General features: G+C 42.1%; 2 protein-coding genes across 2 annotated transcripts in view; both read right to left on the reverse strand.

Annotated features, from left to right (window-relative positions):
- The window catches only part of LOC119659606 (diacylglycerol kinase eta), a 240,514-nt gene that overhangs the window by 115,612 nt on the left and 104,758 nt on the right, over positions 1 to 20,144 (reverse strand). Inside the window, exon 2 of the mRNA XM_038067777.1 lies at positions 14,646 to 14,726. The gene's annotated coding sequence lies outside the window, so the exon portion shown is untranslated. The remainder of the gene's footprint in view (positions 1 to 14,645; positions 14,727 to 20,144) is intronic.
- Positions 14,555 to 20,144, reverse strand: part of LOC119660020 (diacylglycerol kinase eta-like) — a 201,138-nt gene continuing 195,548 nt past the window's right edge. Inside the window, exons 3-4 of the mRNA XM_038068399.1 lie at positions 14,646 to 14,726; positions 14,555 to 14,584 (exon numbers count right to left, since the gene is read on the reverse strand). Coding sequence (XP_037924327.1) covers positions 14,555 to 14,584; positions 14,646 to 14,726 — 111 coding nt within the window. The remainder of the gene's footprint in view (positions 14,585 to 14,645; positions 14,727 to 20,144) is intronic.

Below are 20,144 nucleotides of genomic sequence, written 5' to 3' on the forward strand. Positions count from 1 at the left end.
TATCTCGTTTATTCACCTTATTGTTGCATTTGTGTATAATATCTTAGCAGCGGTAAAATTACAAAAAATATAAAATTTTGACTTACTGTAACTTTGTTAGCAATTGTAGTATTTACATCTCAATTATCATGCCTTATATTATCCTTTATACCAAGTATCATATGATATGGATGGGCTATTTTTGAAAAGTGCTTATTAAGCTCTTTCATTTCATGTCCCACATGATTCTAATGAAAAACATTGCATTCATGGGTCTCCACCCTTAAGCTTTACAATGTCCTCCGAGTTGGGGCTTAAGAATACACTCAAAGTCATCCTTGCCTAAGAGGCAAAAACCAAAAGACATAGAACTTGCACCTGCAAATTTTGAAACTTTACAGCTTCCACAACGTCGACAACGCCTCGAATAGGGGCTGACCTCACGCTGAAGACCTCTGGCTATCGAAAATGGACTATGATTGATTTCTGGAGTATGCGCAAGGGGGTCTCTGAGGGTCTACACACCACGCAATTATGGAAGTGGATCAATGAACGGAAGGAAATGAAGTCTCTATTGACACTTGAACAAGAAGTTCAAGGTGGTGTACACCAGGGCAAGAGAGAATATATTATTGCGTTGGTCAGGGAACCGGAACATAGCGCAAAGCAATAATGCCAGAAATGTATACCGTATCGCCAAAGAAGTTGCATGTGGTCGCAAATCATTCGCCATTAATGGTTGACTTCTCACCCACGAGCAGCTAAAGAGGTGAAAGAACCCTACACCATGGTTCTTAACCGTGTCACATCCTCTTATCGATTAAATGGTTGGTCATCGTAACATGCAAATACGTCTAGGGACTCCGAGATTTTTCCCATAGAGTGGAAGAACAAGATGATTGTTTAGATTCCAAAGAATGGTACGTTACGTGCTTACTGCCATTGTAAATATAATAGCTAAAATAAACCTAGAACGCATTAAGGAACATCTCGAAAATTTGATCGACAGAGACCAGATTGGCTTCCGCTCCGGTTCCTCTGGCATTGATCATATCAACATTGTACAGATCATTGTAGAACAGTGCTTGGAGTTTAAATCTCCGCATCACCTGCTCCTCATCAATTTCGAGAGAACTTTCGATAGCGTGGCCAGGGAGTGTACCTGAAGTGCTCTAAACAGGACGAGCAAGAAACTCATAGGTATTATCAGAGCGGGATATGATGAGTAAAACGCCGCGTACTGCACCGAAGTAAAATCCAAAAGAATTTGAGGTTCACAGCGAGGTCCGTCAGGGTTACATCTTCTCGCGGACATTATTTCTTCTTGTTATCGGCGACGTCCTTCATGCTGCCTTGCCTGAAGGACATGGAGATGTTCAATGAACGATGACATCTCACCTCCAACAACTCGACTACGCTTATGACATCTGTTTGTTCTCTCACCGGGTCATGGACCTTGGCCAAATGGCTCTGTATTTGAAGAAAGAAGCAACTAAAGTTAGACAGAAAATGAGCAACACATCGAAGGCGTTGACCAATATATATTTAGGAAGCATGGGTTGTTCCAAAGTGGCACTGAAATGGATGTTAGCAATAACGCGCTAGATTCGCTTTTATTGCCCTGTCTAAAGTCTGGAAATGCAGTTATCTCAACAGCTGTTCTGAGCTAGTGCTCCTTTTTTGTTGCTATAAGGGATTAGGACCTAATCAGCGCATTGGGCTTTTACCCGGATCAGAAGGCAGAAGTGGCATAGGTCATAGGTATATAGGTCACACATTAAGGAAGGGCGATACGTTTTGGAATCCACTCTCCCGAGTTGGCCGATAAGTAAGTCACCCCGAGGACACCTGGTGCGGGATAGTAGAGAAGGGAGTGCATAGGTGTAAATGGCAACCACATATAATTTGATTAAAATTCCACGCGGTATCTCCGTCCTTACCATTTCATTTGGTTCCTTTGAGCGGTATCATATTATTTTAGTTCCTAAAATTATTCCACTTAGAGCTCAATATGTCGAGGTATCCGCCACTGTGACTCGAAAACGCCTCGACCCATTATGCCATAAATAGACTTGCCGTCGTATACTATACATGGTACCTGATACCTGTAGATGCATTGATAAGAGCATACGGATAGGCCCTGCTGTGGAATGGGTCCTTTTCAAAAAAGGTGGCCCAACATTGAAGAATATGGGTTTCTCGAAAAGCTGTGGGGAAGCTAAAACAATCACGACAAACCGATAACAGTAACATATCCCACATTAAGTAAGCAGGAGAGTGGGATGAAGAAAAAGTTTGAAAAATGTTTATTAAAAATCGATCAATCGTTAAAACTCGTGTTCACCTGTAACCCATGATTTGATGCACTTAAGGCTGATGGGAAAGTACTTGGCAAGACCATACAAAAATTCCGGGAATATCCAAATGAATGTTAGTAAACACGATGATTGAAAAATATCATACGGGAGGCAATTGTGTTTGCTGCATGGTATCAACCAAATTTACATGAGACAATATTGTCATTGAAAATAGAAATTTTAAAAGACATTGATTTATCATTCTAGTTCTGCATATTCTGATTTTATTTGCCGATAATTCATTGGAAGGAGGGCTCAGAAAATGCTTTTAGTTGAACGCAGTGCAGCATTAACAGACCGAAATTCGCTTCGCCGGGCACTTCACTACGGAGGCGATTTCACTGCCATTGTCCATCGGAGAGGTATTAGCCTAGAGTTTGTGTTAGTTATGTGTTTGTTAGTCTCTACATGAACATCTGCAAACGACGCTTTTTTGGACAGGGATTTTCACTCACCAATCCGCCTTCTCTTCGGCATTCTTCTTTGTTAATAAAAGGGAGGCAGATGTCACGTTACATACTATCGTCTCAACATCTGGCATTTTCCCTATAATATACATCTAGAAGATATAAGGATCTACATACATACAAGAATAGTTCGCTTTAAGGTGCACATTGCTCGTCTGGAACATCTTAGCTAACAAGTACAATTAAGACCTATCGATGAGCTTAAGGGGCATATTCTGTACTCAGTCGAGGCCCAGAGCAGCAAGTCAATGGGCACGATGAAATCTGCGCACGGTTGTTGTCAGCCAACAGAGCCTATTTCAGCTTACAAAAACTGTTCCGATCGAAACGTTTCACCATAAGGTCAAAGCTCTTATTGTACAAGACAATGATCTTATCAGTCCTTGGGTCAGACTTGGGTTCTTAGCAAGAAAAATTGCGATCTCTTGGCCACGTTCGAGAGAAGAATCCTCCGAAGAATTTTTGGCCCTCTACATGAGGATGGACGGTTCTGTAGCCTACATAACGACGAAATCTATGAGCGATACCATGACCGTCAGGTGTGGATAAAATGTTGCTGATAAAATCCATCTCAAAAGATTACGGTAGACGGGTCACTTAATCCGTATAAATGAGGATGATCCAGCCAGGAAAGTCTATAAGGGCAATATCTATGGTAGAAAAAGAAAACGGGGCAGACCTTGCCTGAGTTGGAGCGATGGCGTAGGTCAGGAGGCCAGACAGTTTTTAGGGATATCAAATTGGTGGACCTCGCCGAAAAACCGGGATGTCTGGAGTTTCTTATTAAGGCAGGCCTAGACCGGATACCGGTTGTTGCGCCATTGATGATGATGATGATGAAGTCAATGGTCACTGTTGGAATTGTGGTTGCATCTAGGGATCTATTGAGACAAACATTGCCTTTTCATGCTGGGTTTATTATTTGTAAAGTGTAGAGCTCGTTAGCCTTCGTGGGTTCTGAGAAGGTCCATCGACACACACGACTTTGTACTTGTCAATACATTGTTTATTAAACAACACTCTCATCTTCCTGCATTTCATGGTGGGAAAAACGAAACGCAAATCGACTATAACTATATAAGACACCGATGCGATGTAAAACTCGGGCATCCACCGCACTTGCCGCAGAAGTTTTCGATAGGCCTTAACGTATGCTAAGGTAAGTAGAAGCCAGTACGTTCGTGTTAGTCGCGGCGATTATCCGATTGTAGTCTCTAAATCCGCCCATTTCCGAAGAGGACCGTGGGCGTACCTGATAGGTACTTAATCCCACAGAACGTTCGTGTCAACAGCGCAGGACTCGAAGAAGCAACTGAACGAATCAAATCGGACAAAGCAAAGGGACCTGATGATTTCGCAGTTGAACTTTGGAAACGGGAGAGCTAGGGCCCAAAAATGTGATTAGGTGGATTATTGAAGACAGTGGAACACCGCTTGACTGGCAAAAATGCACGACTATTCCAATATAGAAAAGGAAAGATAGTTCAGCACAAGCACAATGTTCAAATTACCGTCCAATCCGGTTAATGTCCTAGGAAGATTTTTGAACACATTTTTGGTAACCCCTTTTGTTCTTGTTAAAGAAATTGTCACATGGGACATCCAACTTCTAGCGCCCTATGCACTGCTCTATTTAGATGATGTTTTCCTATCGTCTCATAGCAAAGTTGATCCTGTCCAAAAATGGAACGTTCCCCTCATGCAACACGGTCTCAGATTGAATCTGAATAAAACATAAATTTTAACCATCGATCCTAATGAAACAGCCACGAGACAACGAGAATTGAGCGATTTGAATTTCTCGGATTAATGTTATCAGGTGAACTGCTTTATCGAATTGCTTCAAGCATCAGTGCAATTTGATTAAAATTATGTTCGACAACTGGCGTTCTTTGTTCTGGACGTATCACTGAACGTCACTAATCAAAAATTTATCGCAGTGTCGTCCGCCCTGTCGCCCTCAATGAATCTGAGTATTGACCGACAAGAAAGGACAATGCACAGCGCCTCGCGGTAAAGTAGACGAAGATGTTATCATACTTTAGACCAGTTTTGTAACACGAAATAACAATATCCGGAACGATGATATATGCGATAGATATGGAGTTGCACCGATCGTGGGAAAATTGCTGGAAAGTTGTTGACGAGAATTCACTTGCCAGTATGACTCTGAACATCGAAGTTGATGGGAAACAACCAAACTTCTGGCCGAAAAAACGATTTCTCGATTAGATAGTGATTTCGGAGGCCCCCGACTTCATCTGGATCATGTCTATGACCGAGCAAAATGGCGACATCGATCAACATGAGCCGTTTCTGAACGGGCAAAAGCAGAAGAAGAGGAAGTGGCCTCTTTTTAAACTCATAATGGATTCTTCTTCTAGTTCCCCCCCCCCCCCCCCTCTAATGGAGTGTCATCTGCATCATTAAGGTTCTTGCACTGCAAATAAACCTCACGTTTTTGTTGGAACATCATCAACAACGGTCTACGGCAAGGGGGTGCCCTATCATGCGTCCTTTTTCACCTGACCCTGGAGAAAGCGATCCGTGGTGCTGAGGTGGTGCTGCACATCAATGAAGGTAAAACAAAATATATGGTGGCAACGTCAGCACCGAAGAACAACCAACCAACAACATCAAATTGTGTTGGTCAAATTGGAAGAATAAAGATAGGATACTACAACTTTTAAAACCGTTGATAATTTCTCCTATCTAGCGTCGAAAATCACAACCGATAGCAGCTACGATGATGAAATCCGCGCACGGTTGTTGTCAGCCAACAGAGCCTATTTCAGCTTACAAAAACTATTTCGCTCGAAACATCTCACCATAGGGTCAAAGCTCTTACTGCACAAGACAATGATCTTGCCAGTCCTAATGTATTCCTCGGAGACTTGGGTTCTTAGCAAGAAGATTTGCGGACTCTTGGCCGCGTTCGAGAGAAGAATCCTCCGAAGAATTCTTGGCCTCCTACATGAGGATGGACGATTCCGTAGTCTACATAGCGATACCATGACCGTCAGGTGTGGATAAAATGTTGCTGATAAAATCCATCTCAATAGGTTACGGTAGACGGGTCACTTAATCCGTATAAATGAGGATGATCCAGCCCGGAAAGTCTATAAGGGCAATATCTATGGTAGAAAAAGAAGACGAGGCAGACCCTGCTTAAGATGGAGCGATGACGCAGGCCAGGACGCCAGACAGTTTTTAGAGATATCGAATTGGTGGACTTCGGCGCAAAATCGGGATATCTGGAGTTCCTTATTAAGGCAGACCTAGACCGGATACCGGTTTTTGCTCCGTTGATGATGATAATGATTTTGTTGGAAAGTATTACAATATTTTTCCAACGCGAGTTTTTAAATTGGCTACGAGACCTATCAGTTTCTCTCCCGGCGAATTTTTGGAGCTAAAATATTAGATCGCCTTTCTGAGTCCTGTGGACCTTGCTTTTATCGCCGCTTAGATCGCTTAATTAAGGGTCAGCTTTACTCTTTTTAGTATCTCCGCCTACGATATATTGCCCTTGCTAGAGATGACAATTACCTCTGGAGAGATTCGTAACTTTCGTTTTCTTCGTCTTGATTTTCATTCTCCTTGGAATTCGCTTCCCTAGCCGACATTTTTATTTCGGGCACATGCTTTCCTCCTTGCAGTTTCATTTTTCGTATCTGTCAGAATGTTTTTTCCTTTTAGGTGCCTGTTGATTCCCGCTTAGTGCACTTTGTGCTTGTCTTCGATAACAGCTATACTATTTTCGCTGCAAGCTGCGTGAAAGGTAGTTCCTCCAAATCAGGGCTCTCTCTTCTCTATGAATCTTGGCCGGATTATTCCTTTTAAATATTGCTTCGTTTTTAACATATATTGAGGTTTCGTGAGCTTTTTCTTTTCACACCTTTTGACATCAGAGGAGATCTTAGAATGGACAAGCTTATACGTAATAGACACTTTCCCCTACGTGTCGCAACCGATTCCCTCTTTCCCATCACTCTTCGCCCTCTTTATTGGTGTTCTTGATAAAGCCGTGCTTCGCTTCAACACCTCTTCCTTCGAATGTAGATTGTTTCCAGCATTAGATACCATGTCAAGTCATCCGCCACTAGGTACTGCCGTTGATTTTATATTTTGGGTATCCTCCCATAGCAATTTTAATCCACATACCAGATTTGTGTAAACACCGGAAAGTTCTCAATCTGAAATCATGAACACGTAATTACTCATGAATGAGTATGCCCTTAACCAACACGTGACCTCCCGCCTGCATTCTACGCACTTTTCTTACAAAGGGTTCTACTTGTTGACATAAAATTTCATGGGAAGATTGGAACTGTGAGTCCCTTCGAATGCCGCGGATGGCATTGTCCTGCGTTGAGTTTTGAGTTTAAAGAGGAAGTGTGAAGATCCCAAACTTACAAACAAGTCGGGAAACTGGAAGCTAAACGCTTCAGGTACGAAAGGTTTTGTGTATTTCTTAGTACGTAGCACGTAATATATCCATATATTATGTGAAAGTATCCACTTTCGGGTGATATTGACATTCATAGTCTTCAATTTTCAAAGAAGCAACAAATTTGAGGTATTATAACTTTGTTAGTAATAGTGCGATTTCCATTAAAATTGGTAAGATCATGCTCTATATTATAGCCTATATCACTGCAAATTGTAGTAATATACTATTATTAACTTTATTTAAACAGATATCGGCATGGAAGGTATTTCGGAGCCCAGGCACCATATAGTGGCAGCCTCCTGATTTTCTTCAGATTTTTCGGTTTGGTAGTTTCTGAGAATGGCCCCCTTAAAGAAGTGATCACTTTCAATCCCCCGCGCTCCCCACCCTTCCAACGAATGTCAAAACTAAGATCGGCTTTGAAAAGTACGTACTAATCGAGACCTTTAATTTGATACCCCAAATGACTATATTAGATGAAAAAATTTTACACCCCCCTTTTGCATGTATGGGGACCCCCCCTTAAATTCGACGTAAAAGGATGTATTTCACTGTATGCGTGAGCGTTCACAGTTTCCACCTTTCTACCAAATTTGGTGTCGTCTCCGAGAAAAATGCGTGTGACGGACAGACAGACAGACAGACAGACGGACAGAGAGACAGACAGACAGACAGACAGTAAACCGATTTTAATAAGGTTTTGTGTTTACACAAAACCTTGAAAAGGTTGTAAAATGTTATTTTATTTTCCTCGGTCTTGGGTTATGAATGGAATGAAAACTCTGAATTAGTACTTTATGGGGTTACCTGCCTGTGTAAAGTCCTGGCGTGAAAATAGCCCATGGCAATATCTTTTCAAATTAAAGTAGTAAATATTATATTCTGCAATTTTTAGTAAATTTATTGGAAACCCCTTTAGGTTCATCTTAGCATCAGTGACATATAACATAATATGGATCACAAAACTGAAAAGTTTGGCGGAAATCCTATTATTATTAACAAAGTTAAAGTGGGTCAAATTTGTCTTTTTCGTGCATATTTGCCGTATCTGTAGATATAAGATGCTAATATTATACTAAAGCGAACAGTGGAGCATATTAGATGCAGATACATCGAGTTACTGACAAATGGAGCTGGCATGTATTCAAATATTCTTGCACAGGGAGCACATCAAACCTTTCATGCCCGAAGCGTCCAGGTTCTGGTTTTCCATAATGAAAGTAATCATTTCTATTTAGATGTAAGCCTCTATTAAAAAATAAAACCAAATCAAAACCATGAGGACAACATCGCCATTTCAAATCCACAACGGACCGAAAAATTCTGAAAAATTATAATATAGTACTATCGTAGCCAATTTGTAAAAACGTTTTTATTTTCGCTGTGAAACATTGTTCACAAAGCTCCTACATTTGGTTGACCCTTGAGCTTACTATATTGCTTAGAAAAATTTCAGTTGGTATTAGCTTTTTAGTATCCAATAAAATACCAAACCCGCAATACCACAAAGTGCCAGGAGAAAATCATTTTACCAATAGCTTCCCTGTTCTTTTCTTCTTTTCGTTTAATTGCCAAAAACGTGTGATCTAAAAAGGGAATCTATTTTCCAACCCCAGCATTCAGGTCTTATTTCATTCCACTGACTAAACAAATAAAAGATATAACCAACCTTCCTCAATCGGATAAAAATCTTCTGAATAAAAAATACGAACCTAAAGTTCATTTTGGAAAACCATTTCAGACTTCGGCCACTCTGTCGTAAACCCATTTTATCTTGAAAGCCATTAACAAACAATGGAACGATTTAATTGATTTTTTGATGTTTTATCAGCGGGCTTATAATCCGCTCGTCACTCACGCGAAAGTAAGGACGAACGAGACCATGAAGAAAACCGAAACAGTTTCCTTAAAGGATCAAGCCAGCTGCCGCACGTTCAGAAGTGTGTAACGTTGAGAACTATGGCAACAGACATATTGCCCCACTATAAGGACATTTATCTTGCCAAGCGGTCCTCATTATTCTCATAAAACTAAGCATTAATCACAACGAAAACTGAGGATGGAGAAGTGATTATATAATAGGACAATACGTTCGCATTTGTCTGCAATACATGATATATACGTGTCGCATTTAATAGAGACTCCTGGCAATTAAATATTATATTTCCCAAATACACTGTTTATCAAGATGGAGCGCCTTTCGTCATCATTATATCTTCCAAAAACGTGGGTGGAGAACTTTCCAATGGAAGTCTTCCGTGGTAGAAGTATATGTACGTACGACCCAGAGGAAAGTAAAGGGAATCGTCTCATGAAGAATTTATGCTAATGAATACCTTAGAAAAGCAAAGATACATTTTCGGAAAATTATGTCCCAGAGATGGTCTTAACGTACCATAAGCTATATGAACACTAATGTATCCACGGGTGACATTCGAGACAAACATGCTCCCAAGATCTTGCCAAGTTGGAGCAGGTTTGCGAGAGAGCCAAAACTATTATCAATTAGTTCCAAATTAGGAATTTTGTAGCGTAAGTAGAAAAGGATTTAGGAGCTAAGAGCAATTGAACTGGTTTACACTATTTATTAAATTAGAGCCTGAGAATGGCATATAATGTTTCGCAGTTTGAAACATATTTATGGGAACAGAGGAAAATGTATTAATTCCCCAGTGTTGCCAAAAGAAGATGTCTGTATTCTCATGCTGGACTCCGTGGTTCACAACGGCAATTCTTATTAACATTCGCTTCAAACACACCCTGCGAAAGAAGTTTCGGGCTTCTAAGAATGACGTCGACCTTACTCACTTTAAGGCTATACCCTCTACTATGAAGTCAATGGTCAGAAAAGCGCGTAAAAGGTACTTATTGAGTGTCGAAGCCGCCCCTACCCGCGGGAATTTAAAACCCTTTTGGTCTCACGCTCGCAATTCTCGTAATCCAACTCAATCTCTCCCTTCTTCTATCAGCTTCGCTGACTCCACTGCCAACTCCACACAACAATCCAGCGACCTTCTCTGCATCTAATTCTCTTCAGTGTTTTCTTCCTCGAGCCGTCCACCCTCTACACCTCTTATAACTGCAGAATTCTCCGTATCTCTAACCATTCCTCTCCTTACGCCTTCCTTGGTTGAGTTCCTCATTGGTAATCTTGCTCCAATGTCGGACCTGGCCCCCATGGACTTCCTAATCTCTTTCTCCTTAACTGTAGAAAACACATTTCCCTCCCCCTGAGTATCTATCTACAACAAAAGTCCAGATGAATACTACTTTCCCCGTCTCTAGAAAGAGGCCCTTATCATCCCTATCCTCAAGAGCGGAGACCCTTTCCTTGTTGTGAACTACCGACCCATTTCTCTTCTCTCCTCTTGCTCCAAAATCCTCGAAAGATACCTCAATGACTGGGTGACCGCGCACTTCAGCCACCTCATTGTCAAAGAGCAGCATGGTTTCGTGAAACATAATTCACGACAGGAGGTACATGCTATTTATACCGGTTTCTCCAAAGCTTTTGATACCGTTGACCATAACATTCTCCTGTCTAAACTTTCATTACTCCCTCCCTCAGTCATCTCCTGGCTTTCCTCCTATCTCTCATACCGTTCGTGCAAAGTTTCTTTTCATGGTTACTCATCTGGTTCCTTCTCCCCTTCCTCTGGTGCCCCCCAATGCTCTATACTTGGCTTCGCCTCCATTCTCACCTGCTTTACGGAGACGACCTTAAATTGTTTGGAGTTGCATTCGATGGTATGGTCACGTAATTCTCGCTAACGGGAATTCACCCGCGAAGATTGGTCTGAACATCAAGTCGATGGTAAACGACAAAATGACCGGCCGAAACAACGGTTTCTTGATACGCTGGATGGGGATTTAAAAGCTCCGAGTTTAAATCCTGATCAGGCATCAGACCAAATTGCGAAGCCGATCACGACGAGCCGACCCCGCTTGTGGACGGGACAAAGGCTGAAGAAAAAGAAGAGTATGTAGAGACTGTTTGGTGTTAGAGATTAGTAATCGCAACTCTAAAATATTTGCTGATGGTTTCATCACGCATCCCCGAAAGGGGAAACGCTGAGCACAAGAGACCAAGTCCTACTTGAAACTTTATGGAGTTGGACCTCGCACTGAACAATGAGTGCGTGCTCATTTTCCGAGATAGAAAATTAGGTTCGGTCGTTAACCTGATATAATTGAGTACCTTGCCTATGGAAGGAAAAGTCTGGCAAACGAATGGATAGTACTTCCACAGAGACTCCAAAGCCCTGTTTCTTGACAATCTTGGAACCAAATGAACATTAGAAGGAAAGGAATTAAGGTGATCGACTGGTTCGCCAGCTTTTGGAAAACGGGAATTTCTGTCACTCCTCAAGGACCTCGGGGTGAATGGCGACGCGAAAGGTGGAGTAGCTTTGTCTTTTAAGCACTATGGGGAGGATGGATATCGCCACCTATCCAACAGATCACTTTCGTTTACGGGGTTATCTGGTTGCAACAGACAGTCTGAGTTTCGCCAAATCTCTCCAATTATATATGCGATTAAAGTTGTCGTAGATCTATATTTTTGCCGATCGTAAGAAATGCGCGGTGGTAACGCAGCTAACATTATCTGCCTCTTGCAAATTAATATACTATACACCGAGTAGCAACCGCAATTTGCTACTTAGGTGTAAGTTGATCCAGTGTTAATAAGCGAATAGTACCGAAATAAGAACTGAGCTACATAGCATCTCCACTTATCGGTTACCATTATCAACTGAGTTCGGGTTGGCCTCTAATTTCGAGTTCTTCTCCAAGGACAAGAGGATGGCTTCGTCAGGATTCAGTATTTAGGGATAATCGTTTTTAGCGTCTATTTAACATCAAATTCCGAACTTGCGACGCAGGCTTAATGCTCCGGTCGATCCCGTTTTTGCCTCAAAGGGCGGATCCTGGTATGAAGTAAGTTCAGTGCGAAGGTTCTTAAATGTGGCATGCCTCACTTAGACTCCAGAGGGAAACGGATCCTGGAAATGATGGCAAAACCTGACTGGTAGTTTTAAATACTGAATCCACTCCAACGTTCCGTGTCTAGCCTGCGATGGAAGCATCTCCGATATAATCTTTGAGTCGAAATCACTTACGAAGTTGGTGCACAGTTAGCGAGTACTGGAAGACTTCTCGCCATTTAACGTGCACCAGTGCAAAGCTGAAATATCGCGAAATCGAACATCGAGAGATTAATCGAAGCTCTTGAAACATCAGAGCCGCGCTGAAAGACAGTTGGGGAATAGTGGTGTGGCAGCTGACACTATCATAAATTCAGTGATGAACCTAATAACTTCCGGCAGCCAAGCTTCCATGTCCCGTAGGGCACATGATCAATGAATTTGTGGATTGCGGACATTGCCAACCTGTGGAAGGAATGTTATAAGTTCCACCGTTTTGCGTCCAGAAAGAGGCATGCACCACAATGAAACAGTACAATAAAAAGCAAACTCTGCAACGCCATAGTCAAAAGCAGAGCTTGCTAGCGGCAGGACCTAATCGACGAGGTGAGCGGGAATCAGTGGGCCCAATCACCCGGAAAATCGGAGTTCTGCGGAAATCATATTTCTTAAACATTTCGTACAGGTTGAAGGCAACAGTGTGGAGGTGATCGAAAAATATTAGAATGTGTTACAGTATTTTATTAAAAACTTTGACTTGGACGTCATTTAAAAAAAAAAGACTTGAAGATAAATGCTCTTAAAGTGGACTCCTTAGAGTGGACTGTCATAGGTTCTTACTCTGAAAGCCATTAAATATGATGAAATAAAGATGACATGACGTCTTAAAATGTGCTCCAGGATTTAACAGAAGGCTACTCCATTTGCATTGAACAAGAACGGAAAAGAGGAAAGGATTTCATTATTATAAATTTCCACGTTAGATGTCTTTTTTTACGATGCACGAAGGAAGGAATTCTTAGAATGGCAAAACAAAAATTGACTACTGTAACTTTCCGCGTTACACGGCCTTCCTACTGAATATGCAAACCTTCATATTTGCTTCGAAAGTGCTGTTGGTGAGTTGACTTTTGTTAAAACTTTAAATCTTAATCTATCGTTCAGGAAGCATCTGAGCAGCTTCTTTTTAGAAATTGCGTTCTATATACACGTGGGGAGCGGCGTCATAACTAGAGGCTACAAATAACAAAATCACTGTGCTGCAAGTTGCAACCTTTGAAAACTCTTTGTTGAAAAAAGAAGCCTTACCGTTTCACTTGTGTGCTCTGTTGTTCGTATTCTGTTACTCTGACTGCAACATTGCAGAACTTCAAGTGCAACACATCCACAAGATATAGTCTCAGCAGCTATACAAGTCAATTAATATATCCCTTTGAAGGAGACTCGTTTTTACGCTCACCGAGATGTGAGGGTTATTATATGTAGATACACATCTATGGTACATGGGGGGCTTCCGTACGTGCTTTTCCTATTCTTTCGAAATCCTATTTTATGTTCCGCTATTGTACGTGCCGTGCTTTATACAGCAGCACAGCAGGAAAACAAGAGAAAATTGCAAAGCATCTTGTCCGAATTTTATTTTCTCTTGTCAGCCTCTATTCCAGACAACTTTCTCCACCCGCACCAAAATGATAAGGGTCCAAACAATTGTGATTACTTCATTTGTATTGAATGGATATGACGTCGGCCGCGTATCATTTATTTATAGTCGGCTGGTCGAGCGGAATCTTAAAATTTTATGCCAAACGGGATTATATTCGATCAATTATTTAAAGAGCGCCACGAAAATCGAATTCTGTAGCTCCAAGCGAATTGAATCTCGTCCTCCCTTTGCAAGTTTACGATAGGCTTAACGACGAACTCAGACCTAGAAACACAGCCGTCAATTTTAAGCTCACCGTGAATGTTACGACGTTAATGTGCTGATAAACTTGTATAGCCTAGCATATATGCATGTAAAAGGATCAAAGGATAAGGCAATGCTAACTACGATATCTATAAATCCGTACGTGTTCAGAATAATACACTTCACCCTTGACACATTCTCGAGGTAGTTAGTGAGCAATTTTCAAGTGAACGAAATCCCTTTCAACGCTTCAACAAGTGATGCGAATCTGATCTGACACATCTAATCTTTTCTCACCGAAATTATAGAGGTAGAGTTGCTTTTACATTTGATATGCTTCCATTTGCTCATCCGTAATCCTATTCCACTTCGTACTCAAATCAGGGGCCCGAAATGTAAGTGTTTAAAATAGAAATTTATTTATATCGCAGGGAGCCTTTTCGAAATTGGCATTTCCAGAAATGTCGTTATGAATACATTGACGAAGCACTACTCTCCTAAAAAGGATTAAGCTAACTTTTGATATTATATTTTGAGGTCAAAGGATTAAAAACTTACCTGGAAACTATGATTAACGTTTTTTATACTACATTCGGCAAAAGAGAGGCCGCTTAAATCGATTTCATCAAAAACATCACACTGAAATGAAAAGGATAGAAATCGTTAGAAGAGCCTTTTGATTTTCATATTCTTTCATTTTCTGGTATAGCATGGAGCACACCATGCAAATCGAATGTGAAAAGGATAAGATATTACTGCTTATGAGCTTATTAACTATTCAATAGATAAGCGCTTAACGTAAATAATGACCACTCATCTATGAGGAGTTTTTCGTCTTGACCTCTACTTATACGTTCACAGTTATTCCTGTTGGGAGACAGGATATTATTATCCATCTTTTTGATTTATCAATGCGGTAGCGTTTACCATGAAATTTTAGAGTTTCCTTAGACTAAAAGTAGTGCTTACATTGATCTGGGTGTAATCTTGTTAAAGTATTTTGAAAAAAATATGTGGTAAATAAAAAGGACCCGCGGTTTATCAAGGATGGAAGCCAGGCTGAACTTCATTGTAACCCTTTCTCAATTTTTGCATCTATGTCAAAATCTTTTATACTAAGGACTTGGATTAATACTGTATGTGCATCGTATCGACGTCTATTGAAGAATTTCCTTTTATTTCCTCAAAGATGCGTGTGAGCGCTATAGTTTGAATGGCCGAGCTCCCCAGCCGACTCAGCGATTACTTAGTGCTTCCTATTCACTCCTCAATGAAGTACAAGGCATTCACACAGTCAGGCTGTGCTTCATTTGCACTATCACATACACCCCCACTTGAATTAGAACCCAGAATAGCGAGATTGATGCTCTCCGTCTCAACCATCGCCCGGTCAAAGAAATATTTGAAGTCTTCAGTAGTATTCTTTAGTAGTTTATTGCATCTTGTCTGCACTGAGACAGTAACTTCTCTGTGAAGTGGGAATTAAGAATTTTTCGATGTTATGGCCACACTTGCTTGTGCTCGGAAGTTGCTCGTCCCACCACAACGTGACCTCTGCCGTAATATTTCCAAATCGGTGCAACCCCATATCCAAAGCGAATATCCTTATCTCGGATGTGATCAACGTGCGTCACGCCACTAGTCCAACGCAACATCGTTTTCTCCATTACCGCAAGACGTCGTTCATTTTCTTTCGTTCGGTCAACACTCAGGGCCATAGAGGACGACAGGATTTGAGACGTTCATTGATACGTCGATCACAAAGAACACCAGTTGTCGAACGCCTTCAACTAGGTTGAGTTAATACGTAACGCATTTTCATAATGCAGTTCCCCATTAAGATCTTAAAATCACTCAGTTCTGGGCGGGTCACCAGCACTGACAGCAATATGTCTGTTTCAGGTAGATCAGTCGTCACAAATTCTGTTTTATCTAGATTCAATCTGCGACCGCGTTGCATGAGGCGATTATTCCATTTTTGGACAAGATTCTCGAGATCATTTTTGCTATTGGGAGCTAGGAAAACATCATCTGCATTAATTAGTGTATAGGGTGTTGAAGGTTTAACGTACAGTATGATCGTGCCCATAAGGGGAACAAAAAGGAAGCCCTCTTAATGAACACCAACAAAAACACGAAGCGGTTTTGATACACCGTCATCCTTCGAACTTTACTTTTCGGTTTGCGCTAGAGCAGTTCGAACCGGCACATGAGTTCTTCTGACACTAAGTGTTGTCGTAGAGAATAACAGATGACTTCATATAGCACACGGTCAAGCGCTTTCTCTAGATCCAGAAATGCAATGTAAAAAAGGCGATGCTTCTCAGGATGTTTCTCCATGAGTAACCGCGTAACATGAACTGCGTCAGTAGTTTCACAGTTCTTGACAAATTCACGGTTATTTAAAGGACTTCGCGAATACGGTTGTCAAGAATGCGTTCAAAAAACCTCATGGTATGGGGAAATAACCGGATCGGACGGTAATTTGAACATTTTGCTCGACTAACTTTCATTTTCAATATTGGAACAACATAACCTGATTGAAAAATTCACTGAGCCACAGTGTTAGTCCTTGGCTTTCCAGAACTCAGATGCGATGTTTTCAGATCCTGTGATTTCCCTGATTTCATTAGTTTTATTGCACCCTCGACTTCAGTTGCGCTGACTTGAAGATCCTGGGGGTTTAACGTGAGCACTTGCCGTGTAGGCATAATCCCACGTCCTCTTCGGACACGGATTGATTTAGAGACCACAATTAGAGTCTCGACCTGGCTGGCACAGCGGTAATGGTTTATACTGAGTGGAGGCTCTGCATTCATACCAGCGAATGCAAGGTATATCTAACACCTTTGCCGCAACTAAGGGATACGGCACCCGGGTTGTACAACGCAATTCCACGCTTGAGCCCCAAGGAGCTATGCTCGCGATGTAGGCACAACCATGACCACCATGAAACGCCGACAAGGCGGCCAACCGAGAATAACCAAGCCGGGAAAATCCAGGAAATGTCCGGGAGCATATATATGTTCTCAGAGGGCCATCCTGGTTTCCATGGTACTACATAATTTGCGGTCAGGCTTCGTGCCAAGAGCCATTTCAGATGAGTCCATTGCAGGCTAAGGTCTGATCGCCCTCCTCGAGTACCTGAGGACGGCACTCCCCAACGGGTTAACAATACAACACATAAACTGTCCCAAGAAAATATTAATACAAAACACACAGGACTGGTAGCTGTCCACCATGCCACTATGACCAGTCGCGCATCATACTGCGTTGAGGAACTTCCTCTTTCGTCGGAAGGTAGCATGCGCAAAGTCATTATGTCGTCTACATTCCGGATGTCACAGTACGCTGAACAGATACAGAGGACATAGAACCAATCGTCTGAGTCTGTCCCACACAGAACACAACCCTGACTGGAACCAAGGTTCAAGCTACCATGACCCGTCAGAAGGAAGCCCATCTCAAGCCCAACAGGACTTAGTCTGGCAGACAGATTTCTGACGCACTCATGACGTGACCCGACCTTTCCCAGATTCGTTCCATCTAAGCTGCCACTTATATCTTAAACTCTCATCTAACACCCTTTTGACCGGAAGCGGTCCTAAACCGTCCACCTGATCCACACTTACTAAGTCGGTTAGCAAAAAATTTACTCCTCTCCTGATCTTGTAGGCCGTGGCACACCGGAATACCTCCAGATCAAAAGGAGGAATCACCTACAAGACCTGCATAGCGTCGGTCGAGACCATACGATATACAGGAAGACACGTTAACAACGCCACACGCTGACAAGCATAGAACAATTTCCTGCTCTGTGCCGTCATCGCATAGTCATAAAACATAGGGAACCCGTACGTAAAACATGCGAGAATGAGTCCCACATATAATATATGGATCGAGCAGCTCTCCTGCTTAGACCCCATTTAAACCTCATCACACGACTCAACATACACACCATTTTAGTCAACCGTGGCTTGAGCTCACGCAGATGCGGGCCCAAAGACATTCACTCCGCAATCGTGACTCCCAAGTATGTCACTTTCTACCGGTATCTCAAACAAATTCTATTCGATTTAACCAAGGGTGGACGAAGTAGGTAGCCTTTCAGTATCATTGTAACGGTTTTTCCGTTGACACCGCAACCCTGACTTTAAGAGACCATGCTTTAACGACGCGCATGTACTCAGTACCAAGTCGACTGTTCTCCTCAACAAGAATAGGAAGATCATCCATATAAATAGACCTACGATAGATCTCTGTGGGCAGCCGCGTCTCCACATTCGCCCATACATGCTCGTTGACACCTTTGACGAATGTTTTCCTACCGTGGAAGTAGCTCTTCCACAGAACTAATTCCTGGTAGTCACACTCACAAAGTTTCGACAACATAAACGACCAACTTAGGCTATCAAATGCGTCTTTGAAACCTACAAAGATTCCAGGGACGTACTTGCTTTGACGGCGCACAACAAAGTTTTTCGCATCCACTAAGGCGTCGTCAGTGGACCTGCCAGTATTGTTGGTACTGTCTCTCAGATATTGGACGTGATGTTTTCACCCCCAGTGAGTTGCACTGACAGGAAGTATTGCTCAAAATGTCGACAATGTTTGTGGTAGTGGAGGATGAATAAATTCTTCAGTTGAAATCTGCTCAAAATATTCCTGCCATCTATCAGTCGCGCCTCGACGGTTCCATTCTTATAAACTTGCCTATTGGCGAGCGTTTCATCGTCGAGAAACTTGTGGTAGAGGGGTTTCTTTTCACGGACCTTCTTCCGAAAACCAGGTATTTCGGTTGATGTACCGGTTACCTGGCTTGGTGACCCCGACGGTTGCAGAAGTTGCTTTGCGGATTATGTCTTTAATTTGGTTCCACGGTTCTTCCACTTCCATTCGTAATGGTTGGTAGTCGCGTAAGTGAGAAGAAACGTTCTCTCCTCTTTCTTCTCACAAAATCTCCACCGTTTAATTCATGGCAGGCCAGTGCGTTCCTCATTCTGTTTTATCGGTGGCTCGATTCGCAAGGTGACAATCAATGGCCGATGTTGAGGTGCAATGGTCTCATTTGAGCATTCTGCTGGATCACGTGTGTGGCGCTTTTTTCCCAGCCAGATGGTGTTATATCTCCCTCAATAACTCAATTGAAGATTTCACTAAGCCATAGGGTTGGGTCTCAGCTCTTCGTATTCCAGCGGGCGTAATATATTCGAGCTACGAATCCATACCAAATCCCGGGAAGTTCAACGTAGTGTGCGCTGCTACAAAAGGGAATTTGTTATCGTCCTAGTTAGGGAGGCAGGAGATGCCGCAGATCCCAACAATGTCAAAACCTTACACGGTATCACGAAAGAACTTGCATGTAAACCCGCCGATGGTTCTATGAAGGACATTACCGATCGAAAGAACACTTCACCGCTGTTCTTAACCATATCAAATCTGGTGAAGTTCCACCTCTTGTGGATTCAGTGACCATAACGTGACATGCGGAGACGAGCCATTCCCTCAAACAGAAGAAGAATCACCACCGTCATTCATGTTCTCAAACGATATAAAGCCGCTACGCTTGACGTAGCCCCGCAAAGTCAAATTGTTGCGCAAAATGTCACGCAGTGAGGTAAAATCTCATAGAAGTCTTATTACCTTGACTTTTCCTTATCCCGAGAACGTGGAGAGTTCAACGGACCATGACATCTTTCCTCAAACACCTCTCTCATCGAGTCATGGATTTCGAAAGAGAGACAAATATGGTTTTCAATTTGATCGGTCAGCATACTCTCCTCTGTACTAACATGTAAAGCAGAGAAGACTTTGATCAATTTGCAAATCTGTGTTTGTTCCCGTCGACGATTCCTAATTTGATATGATTAATGCTTGACTCGCCTTCGCTGCCTTGTCTAAAATCTGGAAATGTAGTTATCTCAACACCAAGGCAGCCTAGGCACCATATAGTGGCAGCCACTTCATTTTTGTCAGATTTTTCGTTTGGGTAGTTTCTGAGAATGGGCCCGTTAAAGAAATCATTTTCAACTCCGACCCCCCCCCCATATTTCCAAC

This window comes from Hermetia illucens, chromosome 6, assembly GCF_905115235.1.
Source record: "Hermetia illucens chromosome 6, iHerIll2.2.curated.20191125, whole genome shotgun sequence".
Classification (NCBI taxonomy): Eukaryota; Metazoa; Arthropoda; class Insecta; order Diptera; family Stratiomyidae; genus Hermetia; species Hermetia illucens.